We start from the raw sequence: 12504 nt of genomic DNA, 5'->3' as shown, positions 1-12504 counted from the left end.
ACCAGCCCCCCAGCCACAGGTGCGGACCGGAGCTTGGATGAGTGCCGCTTGTTCAACGCTGGAGGCAACATGATTTGCAGTACAGCCTCCAGCTCCGTGATCAAAGCTTTGAGTCATGATAAGCCCCGTGGATCAATCGGGCCTTGTGTGGAGGGTCGGGCTCTGTTAGTCTGTTACTCTGTTGTACCCCAGTGCGTACCCGAGACGTATTCTGATACACTTCCTATGCACCGAAGAGTTGGCAGGGAAGGGGTCTGACTCTGACTCTGAAGTTCTGAACTGGCAAGTATCGGAGTTCATACAGGTACTGCCAGTAATGATGGACTGGCTTTCTGGATCCACTTCGGCAACGAAGGATTCAGATGTTGCCCCAACGCCCAACTGCCTCTTGAGAACGGGACCATGGAAGGAAGAGTGTAAAGAGGTGATCCCGGATCACGGTGCGAACTGCGATATATACTCGCTGGTCCAAGACCAGCCCAGTCTGGCACATCCTCGCACTTGGTCAAGACTCAGCCAACTTGTGATACGTATCGATTCCTCCATGTGAACACACTGTTTCATAGGACGAGATCGATGAATCAAGGCTGCGCGCTGATCGTTGTGTACGGTCGACACATACGATTCGTGCAGAGGTATTTTGATGTCCCTGTCGTCGTGACTCTGACATGTACCCATACGCACGCTCGTGTCCTCTCTTCTCATCTGTCGAATTAGAGGTCAATGGGTTGGCCAGTCGTACTCTCCGACTCGAGAGCCTCCCGCAGGCCAAGAGGGTCCTGGATCCTCTTTCTTGCCCTTTTTGGTCATTGTTCCCGCAAATTCGAATCTTTTTTTTTTCCTTTCGACCATCCATTTTCAAGCTTCGACTTTTCCTCACTTTTGCGGTTCTTGAATTCCTTCAATTTGTAACCCAATTGTAGCCATTTCTCAACTGCTCACTGATCTATCAAGTAGTAGTAGTACCGCCAGTGATACTACTTTATGCTCGGCATCTGGGTCTCGGGTACCGATCTTCGTCCCCTATTGTCCTCCTTAGGATTCCCATCCTCCGAGGTGGGGAAAGTTATTCGACTTGCTATTGTCGCACTGCCTGCTGTGGATACTGATAGTATGTCGATGGCTATAGTTGTCATTTGCTGGAGCTTCCCCGTGGACACTTTCAGAAAGGAGCTATCAGAGAGAGAGAGACCTTGGCCTCAACCCCCACTTCTCAAGTTCTCTCCAGCCACTGCTCGGACCAGGCAGCTTGCAGCACATCCACGAGGCAAAGGGAGAAATCCGGAACATCGGATCCTTTTGCTTGGCTGACTATATCGCGCTTGACTTGCTAACTTGAGTAGCTCTTCTCGGGAGCGTCGAGTGAACTGGCTGGAGGATCTCGCCCGCCTGGCTGGTCTGCTGTTTGGAACCGAATGGCCCGGGTAGTGGTCGTGTTCCAGTAGCTGACTGCAATAAGGAGAGCTGAAGAGAGAGAGAGAGAGAGAGAGCCAAGAGAACCAGTTGTCGTTGACGAGTCCGAGGTCGTCGGCTGAAGGGGGCGTGTGTATTGTGTATGTCTTCGGACTCGCCATATGTTCCAGCGTCCATCTTTGTCTACCCGCTGGAAATTGAACCTCACGGGATTCACCAGTGACCATCACTGACCACCACTGACCATCACCTTCTTCCCTTTTTCCCCCTCTTCCTCATCATCACCTTCTCCTCGTCAACCTCGTCTTCATTCCATCTCCACCACCAACCGACATCACTGACCCATCCACCCAAGATATCCACCTGGCACCAAAACCCTACTTAGTACTACTCACTCTCAGTGCAATTATCTATCCACCGTCCACCCGTCCACCGACCTCCACTCGCTCCTCCACTCCACTCCATCCACCCTCCGTTCTTTCTCTCTCTCTCCCTCTCCCTCTCCCTCTCTCGCAACCCACTCTGCCCGAGCTTGCTCCCTTCTCCTGCCCCTGCAACCTGCAACCTGCAACCTGCAACCTGCAACCTCCATTCCCTCTCTTTCTACCTTCCCACCCATTGTGATTACCTCGTCCTCTGCGAACCAGACTCACCTGGTTTCCCATCAACTCTCTTGAGCCCAACACGGAGACATCGGCAATTGCTCAAGACTGCCTGCGCCCCCCATTTCTTTGGTGTTCCCCACTCAGTTAAACCTGCAAGCCCCTCGTCCCGTGAGAGTCTCCCCTCCAGACCTCCCTGTGGCCCTCTAGATCCCTGAGCCCCTCTTCAACTTCAATTCTTTCTTATCCCCCCTCACCTCCTTCCTTCCGAACTTGCTCTCTTCCTCCCTCTTGTCCTCTCCCCTTCTCTCTCTCTCTCTATCTCGGCTTCCTTCTTTTCAACCCACCCCCTCCTTTTTCTCCGAACCCTTCCTCCTATCGGACCCTCGGACCCTCCACGCTCCGACCGCGTCCGTTTCTCAACTGCCCGTCATGTCGGGGAAAATGACACTGTACAAGCTGGTGGTGCTAGGTGACGGAGGTGTTGGAAAGACAGCTCTGACAATTCAGGTTGGTTCTCCCGTTCGATCTACCCTTGGTTCTCTCCCCTTTACGATCCTCCGTCGTTCTTCCTGTGTCCGCGCAATTGTTCCTTCGCTATGGTCACTACTCGGAACCACTTCCGACCGTCCAATTTGCGAGACTGCTCCGTGGCAAAATCAACTTGTCCAGCAATTGGAAAATATACTCTCACCCTTGACGACGAGGAAGGGAAGGCCGTGGGCCACCACATCACACACACACACACACACACTCTCTCTCTCTCTCTCTCTCTCGCATCACTGGTCCGGAAAGGAAAAGGATTGCTAATCTCGAATGCCATTGATCTCACAACAGCTCTGTCTCAATCACTTCGTCGAGACTTACGATCCCACGATTGAAGACTCTTATCGAAAGCAAGTGGTCATCGATCAACAGTCATGCATGCTCGAAGTGCTGGACACCGCGGGCCAGGAAGAGTATACAGCATTGCGCGACCAGTGGATCCGCGACGGCGAGGGCTTCGTGCTCGTTTACAGCATTACATCGAGGGCGTCCTTCTCCCGGATCACCAAGTTCTACAACCAGATCAAGATGGTCAAAGAGTCTGCCAGCTCCGGTTCTCCATCCGGCCCCAGTTACCTGAGCTCACCCATCACTCCCACGTCTGGTGGACCTGCGCTGCCCGTGCCAGTCATGTTGGTGGGTAACAAGAGTGACAAGGCTATGGAAAGGGCGGTCTCCGCACAGGAGGGTCAGGCCTTGGCCAAGGAGCTTGGGTGCGAGTTCGTTGAAGCCTCCGCGAAGAACTGTATCAATGTGGAAAAGGCCTTTTATGACGTGGTTCGCATGCTGCGTCAACAGCGTCAAAACACACAGAACTCCAAGGGTCGCGGTGGCGGTGCCCATGGCTCTTCCGGTCGAGATCGCGATGCGGGGCCCGAGTACCCCAAGTCCTTCCGTCCGGATCGGCGACATCGCAGTCGACTCAATTGTGTGTTGCTGTGATGGGTCACCCTATGATCTTTGTTTTTGATATATCATACAAGACCGCGCTAGCCAGCGTGCGCTGCAGCGTTTCTGAATTCCCCCATGCTGATCAGAGCATGGCTCTACAACCTGATGATAAGTGCCCCCCGACACGTTGCTGCCTGACTTGGCCCCGTCAGCACCCTACTCGTCAATCTCCCTACTCTCTCTCTCTCTCTCTCTCTCTCTCTCTCTCTCTCTCTCTCTCTCTCTCTCTCTCTCTCTCTCTCTCTCTTCTCCTCTATCGTCGGCCGCTTGACGCGCTCTCTCCCTGTTTATATCCCTCATCTCCTCGATTTCCCTTGACATCTTGCCATCTATTTTCGGTCTTGGGTGCATCTACGGACGGATGGGCTCATCCGTTTCTTTTTCTTTGCTTGGTCATCCAACTCGTTACTGGCGTCGGTGGTCTCCTGCGCACATTCTACAATCACCTCCTTTCCTTGATCTTCACCCCGATCCTCCATTCTCCAACCGCAACTCACATTCCCGACTTTCGTCTTCAACTTTGGCCTCCCTCGGTCGCAGAAGAAGGGGACTAAGGGAGTGAATCCGGTTCCGGCTAGAGTCGTCAAGCTGCGAGCTCGGGCATTTCGACTTCGCCTCGCGAGCCCATTAAAAACCCTTGATCGGCATGGGTTGCGATGAGGACATGACACCAGCGGAAGGGACTCGTGGATCTCCTCGGCAAAGTGTCCCTTCGCACCGATGGTTGAACATCGGCCATGCCCGGAAGGGTGAAAATCCCGGATTGTTGAGATGTTATGGAGAAGGCTTCTTCAGCCGATTCGAGCCGGGTCTAGCCCTTGCATGGCCAGTGGACAAGACTCAAAGCCTCGGCAGACAGCGAGTGAAGGGATGTGGCAGAACAATGCTCATGGCACTTCTCCGGATTCGAACCACGTATAACCCCCCCCCAGCTTCTCCTCAGATGATGCAAGCAAGCAGATCGCAGTCGCACATTAGCAGGCATTTTGATATGATACCCTACGATGACGCTTTGTTCTCTTCTCTTTTGCTCCATTCTTTCTTAATAACTGCCATTGAACCACCACCTTTATCTCTCCTCTCGTATTCTGAAATCTTCAGTTCTTCTCTTGTCTTTCATCAGATCTTGCTACTTCTCTCCCGTGCACTCGATCCTTCGAGCTGATTCTTACCCACTCATCCTACATGGCTGTAATGATAGGCGTTGGACCTGCATTGGTGTATACTTCAAGTACTTGAGTGCACGGCCAGGACATGGTCAGGAGGTATCAGTCACGAGTCTGGTGGACTGATTTGGCATGCAATTTGCAATAGATTTCTTGTCAGGGGCTCTGGGGATGCTGTCAAAGTCGTACAACCACTCACTGAGCACCATTGCAACGAAGTGCAACACCTCCTGTGACGTTTTCGTCCCCGCGATGTTCCTTGAGAATTCAGGGATATTTTCGCATGGCTACATTTAGTCGACTGCACCAAGGATGTAACTATTTATATCAACAGTGTATCACATAATCACACAAGTTCGGGCTCCCAGTAGGGGTACCTCACACTGGGGACGCCACGTGACAAAGCTGGGTAGCGCCGGCGCGGCAAGAATCCCCAAGCGGGCAAAGGTTCTTCCATCAACCAGGCGGAGTCATGAGATCGGAGCCGATAGTGGAGCAGTCCGCACTCCGCACTCCACACTCCCAAGGAGCTGAGGTGGTCCAGGTTCATAGCAGCGAGGTAGCTTAGTAGCTTCGGAGAGCTTCGACGGGCAGTTTGTCGTTCTTAGTCCTAGGCTATGCACAGCTGATGGATCTTGCCGAACAATGTCTATTCTCCAATGTTCAGCTCAATATAACAAACAGGTGGATATTCCGATAAGACTGATCGGTGGAAAAGAGGCCACTCGATCTACTACAAGACAATGAAGACAGTGTCAATTGACAAGTGACAAGCAACACTCCAGACGGTGGAATTTGAGGGTCCCGTGGGAACCTTCGCAAATAGGTCATCTCAGGTAGCTTGAGCTCAGCTCGAGGCGGGGTGGCTACCGGCGGAGGGCACATACTGACTCATGTGATCGACCTTTGCCACGCCAAATGACTCCACTATGTAGTACGTAGCTACGGAGGGTTTTGACTCCGAGCAGTACTGTAGTTACGGTACAATGGATGAGCCCCAGATGACCCATCATCCTCGGGCTAAGTGGTCAGGTCCGCCTTGCAAGACGAGGATCATACTGTAGGTACCTATAGGTGCCGCCGGATACTCGTGCATCACACCGAGGATATTCAACCTTATGCGTATACTGGAAATCGCAGCCGCAACCTTATTTACCGGGCGAGCGACGACCTCTCCTCTCAGTCAGATGGTCCATGATCAACTCAAGGTCGCTGGAAGGATTCCATCTGTCTATCAAACCGATGGACGACCTCTAGCATAAGTGCAGGTGAGCGTTGAATCCCTCGCAACGGTCCTGCCATGATCGGACCTTCATGGATTCACTAATGGACTTGCGCATGATCCGCGCCTCGGCTACTGCACTTAGCCCAGTCACCAGTGTAGTACCCAGTGCACTACCGTCTCTAAATGCTAGTGCTCTGACAGCCCCTCCAGCTAGACTTCATGAATCGCGTATTGGCTCGGGGCTTCCAATTGGACCAGCAGCCGCACCTAACCCGACCGTCATGCCGGCCTTCCTTTGGACCTCGGGTCGGCGGCTCGCAAGCTCTTGAAAGCTGCGTACTTTTAGCTGGAGGTGCGGATTCTGCATGAGGCCGTTTCAAATATAAGGAGGGAGGGTCACCGCATGTTGCATTTTTATTCTCATTGGATTGGTAATATGTCATACCTCTGATTTCTGACGGCGAGAGTTTTATTTTGTTTTTTTTTTTTTTTTCAACTTCCAGGTTCGTCTTAACACATCGATTAAATAAGTCGAGAACCTCTCCCCCTCGGCAGGCGAGGATCCCTCGATAAAAAGGTCCTCTCCCACTCTTCCCCTCTCCCCGCATTTCCTCCCCCAAATTTCCACAGTTCCCGAGCGCGGCTGGATTGGGCTGTTCTCCTCTTTCCCCACACTCGAACCAGAGAACTCAGCCGAAAGCTCGCGACGGAGCAATTCGTGAGCGTTTTGCATGGTAGTGGGCAGAAAGACCTGTGTCAGATTCCAACGGTGCAGAAGTCGTGACATTTATCAGAATCCCTTTGCTTGAGGTCATCTTGCATATTTGGCTGAATCCATCGACAGTACAGGATCAGTCGAAGCAAAACCAGCATCCGAGAGAGGATATTGCGGATCAGAAACGGGTTTCTTTCAATCAGTCTGTACAGAGTACAGAGTACAGAGTACAGAGTACAGACGACAGAAGATATCTGTTTCATCAACGCACTATCTTCCCGCTGAGTTGACAGACGTCAAGTCGAGCCAAACAATCGACGAATTCGACCCTCGACCCTCGACCCGTCATGGTGCCACATGCCCATCCCCAGCAAGTCGCCCATGCTGCGTCCCTCTCCGACCCAGAGGCCTTTTGGACGGACCACGCGAAACGGCTCCACTGGCACAAGCAGCCGTCATGCGCCTTGACACGGCGCACAAAGACGCTTCCCAGCGGGGTGCGACACGAGCATTGGTCGTGGTTCCCGGATGGGGAAATCTCTACGACCTATAATTGTGTGGATCGTCATGTTCTGGCTGGTCGGGGCGAGGATGTTGCGATTATATGGGAGTCGCCGGTGACGGGGACGGTGGAGAAGTACTCGTATGCGCGGTTGTTGGATGAAGTTGAGGTGTTGGCGGGGGTCTTGAGGGAGGAAGGGGTGAAGAAGGGGGATGTGGTCATTATTTACAGTACGTTTTTTTGGGGGGGGGGGGGGGGGGGGGGGGGCTGCATTGTCTACAGCACGACTGCCTCCGCCTATCATGGAGTGGTCCTTTGAGACTTGAGATCGGGTGGTGTTGTCTTGCAGCTGGTGTGCTGGAGACAATACCCTCACTTGGTCTTCATCGATCACCTTCCACATTGGCAGGCTGAGACGACGATGGCTTGAGAATCCGTCCTCGCCTCCGCCCCCGTAATGCTCAAGAGATCCCCGCTAACGCTCCACTTAGTGCCCATGATCCCCGCCGCACTCATCGCCGCACTGGCAATCACGCGCCTCGGTGCGATCCATGCCGCAGTCTTTGGTGGATTCGCCGCGCAGTCGCTGGCGCAGCGAATCGAAGCCGCCCGGCCCCGGGCGATTATGACCGCTTCGTGTGGGATTGAAGGGTCCAAGGGCCCCATTGATTATCGGCCTCTTGTAGAGGGGGCTGTACGTGCCAGTTCCTTCAAGCCAGAGAAGGTGATTATCTGGCAGCGGGACCAGCTGCGATGGAATAATCCCGATAAGCTAGGAGGCCAGCGAAATTGGCAGCGGTTGGTGAAGAGTGCGAGAATGAGAGGAGTGCGAGCGGGTCCGGTTCCGGTGAAGAGCACGGACGGGCTGTATGTGATTTATACCAGTGGTGAGTGATTGGGATAAAAGGTCAATTCCTCAAAGAAAGGAGTTTGCGCTGATGGTTGTTGAATCAGGGACGACGGGTCTACCGAAAGGTGTCTTACGCGAAGCTGGTGGCCATGCCGTTGGTCTGGACCTATCGATCCGAATGCTATTCAATGTCAATGGTCCTGGAGACGTCATGTTCTGCGCCTCTGATATCGGATGGGTCGTCGGACATTCATACATCTTATACGCTCCATTACTCGTCGGTGCGACGACAATCATGTTTGAAGGGAAGCCAGTTGGCACCCCTGATGCCGGAGTATTCTGGCGCATCGTTGAAAAGCACAAAGTGAATGCGCTCTTTACTGCACCGACTGCAATGCGAGCCATTCGAAAGGACGATCCAGACGATCGTCTTTTCAAAGAAGTCGGCAAGCGAGGTGGGCTCAAAACCTTACGCGGCTTGTTCCTCGCCGGCGAACGTAGCGAGCCCAGCATCGTCCGCGCTTATCAAGACCTTCTTGCTCAATATGCCGCATCTGGCGCCTCGGTCATTGACAACTGGTGGTCTTCCGAGTCTGGATCTCCAATCACAGGCCTAGCACTGGATGCGGATGCATCTAACTTTACCTCGACCAAATTCCATGCTGCACCCCTTGCCATTCGGCCCGGTTCCGCTGGCCATCCCATGCCTGGGTTTGATGTCCGGATCGTCGATGATGCCGGCACCGAGGTACCTGCCGGAACGATGGGAAACATCGTCATGGCCGCTCCTCTTGCGCCCACCGCCTTCACAAATCTCTTTGAAGATGATGAGCGGTTTTACCGTGGGTATCTGAAACGCTTTGACGGGCGGTGGGTCGACACTGGCGACGCTGGGATGATCGACGAGGACGGCTATGTGCATATCATGTCTCGAAGTGATGACATTATCAACGTTGCCGCGCATCGGTTCAGCACCGGCGCAATTGAACAGGCCATTCTCTCCCATCCAGAGATCAGCGAAGCGAGCGTGGTCGGGATCCCCGATGCCCTCAAGGGTCATCTCCCATTTGCATTTATCCATCTACGCGGTAGCAGCTCGGAAAGGCTACCTGCATCTGTACCAGAGAAGCTCTTCAAGGAGGTGAATGCTCTGGTCCGCGAACAGATTGGGGCGATTGCATCATTGGGTGGGATGATTCAAGGAAAAGGCATGATTCCCAAGACGAGAAGTGGCAAGACTTTGAGACGGGTCTTGAGGGCGTTGGTGGAGAACGGGGTTGAGGGCAAGTTTGACGAAGCTGTGAATGTGCCACCGACGGTGGAGGACATGAGTGTTGTTGATGTTGCTAGGGCCCGGGTTAGAGATTATTTTGCGGAGAAGAAAGAGGAGAAGGGTGGTGTCAAAGCCAAGTTGTAGAGAGTGATTCACACGGAGCACGTGCCAGTATTCTTGTGCTCTATGTGATTGATAAAGACGTTGTACTTAGTTTTGACGTCAACAGGAAGATATACATGGAGAATGATCATAACTCTGTGCAATTTTGGTGTCTTTGAATATGATGATAGACGTATTATGTGCAGTTTCTTGAAACTGCTTGTGTGTTTCATTTGTCTTTTACCCATGGGCCTTTGCCTCGTTTTGATCAAGCTGGGGGCCTGTGGCTGACATGAAGAAACCACGGGCACACGCGACTCGAGACAAGACAAGCGGACTGGTTTGTGCTGAAGCCAGTACTTGATCAAAGAGGTTTTCAATCGACTCGTCGAGTCTTTGTTCGACGCCTGTTTCGACGCATTGTTCGAGTCAAATGAGAATGAAACTTCTTTCTCTTCTCCTTCTTATTGTTTCTCTGATTCAACGGAGAGTGTGAAGATAGGCTTTGTCCCTAGAAGGTCCCATTGACATCCTTCGCTATCACAGGTGACTTTGGAATACGAAACATATCGGTTCGTTTGTTTCTTGTCGGCGCAAAGAACGCATCGCCCTGTGATGGTCCAACGATCCCACGATGGGATTTTTCTATAAACAAAGAAGCCATATTCCACCTCATGATGAGATTGTTATCATAAATACTCGACTGAAGCTGCAGCATGACTGTGATATTTCACCACCACTCATCCGATCTATTGATCCTTGACTGTCTCCATCTTGACCACCGCGCAATTCTAGTATACTCTCGAAGCTACTACACCTTTCTCGAAAATAAGCTCTCTCTAACATCGACAAAATGCCATCCTACTGGTTCCTGCCCGTAGCTGCCAACTCCTCCACCCCACGACCAGCAGAGCCACCAACCACCCGAGTCCATCACCACTATGGCACCGCCGAGGACACTGGAGCCCAGATCCTCCGATGGATGGAGAATCCGCGTGAGTCCAGGTGTTACATCCGAGCCTGTCAACTCACACTCGCATCAATCCGTCGATTCCTCCCCGTTGAGACCACACAAGCTTCGCCAATGAACCACGATCTCACAAACCTTTTCCTGCATTTGCAACTTGCACCGCAGCACGCGCAAAATTCACACTCTGCCTACATCCTCTTCCGACTGAGGGTCGCGGGGCTCAACTGGCTGGGATACATCGGACCGGACGTGATCATCATGGAGGACATCCATCACATGCGAGGCGCGAGATTCTTCACCTCCGAGATCAGCATTGCCTTCTATCGAGAGATGGCGGTCTCCGCCACGAGACCAGTTCGGTTTATCTTTGCAACTTACGTGGTGAATGAGCCGACTACTAACGTGATTGCTCGTGTCTATGCAGCTGGGGGATTGGCCCAGTCGACGACGTGGTGGCGGGCTTGGGATCGCGGATCCTCGGAGTTTAATGCGTTGTTGGGTTCGCGAATCGGTCAGGTCGCGGCTTTTATTGTGCTGGGAGGGTATGCGAGAGGTACGCGACGCATTGCGCGGATCTTTACAATCAGTGTGCTCGAAGGATCGAACAGTTTCACCATTTGCTTTGAGGTCGAGGGGATCAACAGGTAGAGGGATTGAAGAGGTTGGGTCCGTTGTATTGCCGTTTGATCCGATTTGAATGTGAAGGAAAAAAAGATGGTTCAGGTTTGTTGTTTGAGTTTTTGTTGAGTTTCTGTTGTGTGTGTGTGTGTGTGTCTGTTTGTGTGTTTATGATATTTGATTCTGCAGTATACTCAGATACCATCTTCGCTGACCTCACCTCACTCATCTTAGTCCAGGATCCCGGCTTCGCTTTGAATATCTCACAAGCGTCTCTCTCAAGTCATGCTAACCTTCACTTCCACAAAAACAGTCCGCTGTGTATAAAAACCATTGACTCACCTTCCCTTTCTAACAAGCTCCTACACTCTTCGTTTCTCCTATAGTCAATGTATCGCGGGTTTGCAGAAATTGTAGACTGCCTTCCTGATTTACGGCAATCATTTGCCCGTTTACGTCGCCGAGGAGCAGTATCTCCATCAGTAAACATAGCTCTTCATCTTTCTCCGGAGACTCCAGGCTTACAGACAATAAAAAGTCCGGAGGGAGGTAGACAATGTCAATGAAAACGCCATAGTGTCCTGGGCCTGGGTCGGAAGTTATATCGGGACTGGGAGTTAGTGGTACTATTGAGTGTCTCTGATTGAAGGTACGATCTGTGTGCTATGTGCTATAATTTTATTCATCAAGATCCTCGATTCGATTCGCGTAGAGGCTAGACCTTTCAGTCCAGCTCCATTGCCTAGAGCATTGAAAGGCTGTCAATACTAGGTCCTTTTTCTACCGAAATTTCAAGGATACCGTACTAGATCGGCGAAATGGTTACTTGAGACTCTCACGAGGAGAATACGGGAAAGGCACATTTATCAAGATATGGGCCTCGTGCTTATTTTACCGTCACACTCGAATATGTTCGTATGGCATGTGATACTGCCGTCTCACCGCAGTCCATAGCTTCGGTAGAATCTTTCCTCCCTACTGTCAATCTCACACTGATTACTCTCCCCCATTTTACAGCTGCACCTACCACTGTAGCTGTATTTCACTAGAGTACTTGGCAACGGTAGGTTGAAGCCATATCCCGGCGGCATGGACCTTCGAAATATCTGAGTCTTTCATGATCTGATGATATGTGATTACCGATATGCTGGGTATGTGCAGTTCGAGCAGGAAGTTCTAACCCAGGTTCGTGTCAAGTCTGATGTGATATTTGTTTCATATACTTATTGCTTCCAACGATCCTGCTGCGATAGCAATGGAAGCATGACGGGGGACTTGCTATTGCGTTTCTTCGTTCATGATTTTCATAGTATTCTGGAAGTGGACTATCCCCCTAGCCTGAGAAAGAATGCCTGATGTCTTCCGCTTTGAGACGAGGACAATCTTTGGGTAGAACGGGAGCTTCTGCCAGGTGGGTGATTGTTTGTTGCGTCACTCATGTGGTTGTGCCGCCTGGATACGAGAAGTATGTCGCTGTGTTTGGCCTATTGGGATTCACGATATAATGGACGAGTTTGTGCCGCTTGACGCCGTCTTGTATTAATCATGGAAAGAATTTCGACATGGGCTTT

General features: G+C 51.9%; 3 protein-coding genes across 3 annotated transcripts; all 3 read left to right on the top strand.

The window, feature by feature from the left end:
• Nucleotides 1-2447: 2447 nt before the first annotated feature.
• Nucleotides 2448-3503, top strand: rasB (Ras small monomeric GTPase RasB; the record flags this gene model as incomplete). Its single annotated transcript, XM_056934977.1, has 2 exons — nt 2448-2525; nt 2853-3503. The coding sequence occupies 2 exons, from the start codon at nt 2448-2450 to the stop codon at nt 3501-3503; spliced, it is 729 nt and encodes a 242-aa protein (XP_056790171.1).
• Nucleotides 3504-6965: 3462 nt separating this feature from the next.
• Nucleotides 6966-9387, top strand: N7539_005374 (putative acyl-CoA synthetase; the record flags this gene model as incomplete). Its single annotated transcript, XM_056934976.1, has 3 exons — nt 6966-7350; nt 7612-7987; nt 8043-9387. The coding sequence occupies 3 exons, from the start codon at nt 6966-6968 to the stop codon at nt 9385-9387; spliced, it is 2106 nt and encodes a 701-aa protein (XP_056790170.1).
• An 811-nt stretch (nt 9388-10198) lies between these two features.
• N7539_005373 (uncharacterized protein) lies at nt 10199-10963 on the top strand (the record flags this gene model as incomplete). Its single annotated transcript, XM_056934975.1, has 1 exon — nt 10199-10963. One exon carries the CDS (start codon nt 10199-10201, stop codon nt 10961-10963), a length of 765 nt encoding a protein of 254 aa, XP_056790169.1.
• Nucleotides 10964-12504: the final 1541 nt, after the last annotated feature.

This window comes from Penicillium diatomitis, assembly GCF_028827545.1.
Source record: "Penicillium diatomitis strain IBT 30728 chromosome Unknown utg000005l_segment0_segment0, whole genome shotgun sequence".
NCBI lineage: Eukaryota > Fungi > Ascomycota > Eurotiomycetes > Eurotiales > Aspergillaceae > Penicillium > Penicillium diatomitis.
The sequence above is the reverse complement of the archived record's forward strand: the minus strand, read 5'-3'. Positions and strand labels throughout refer to the sequence as shown.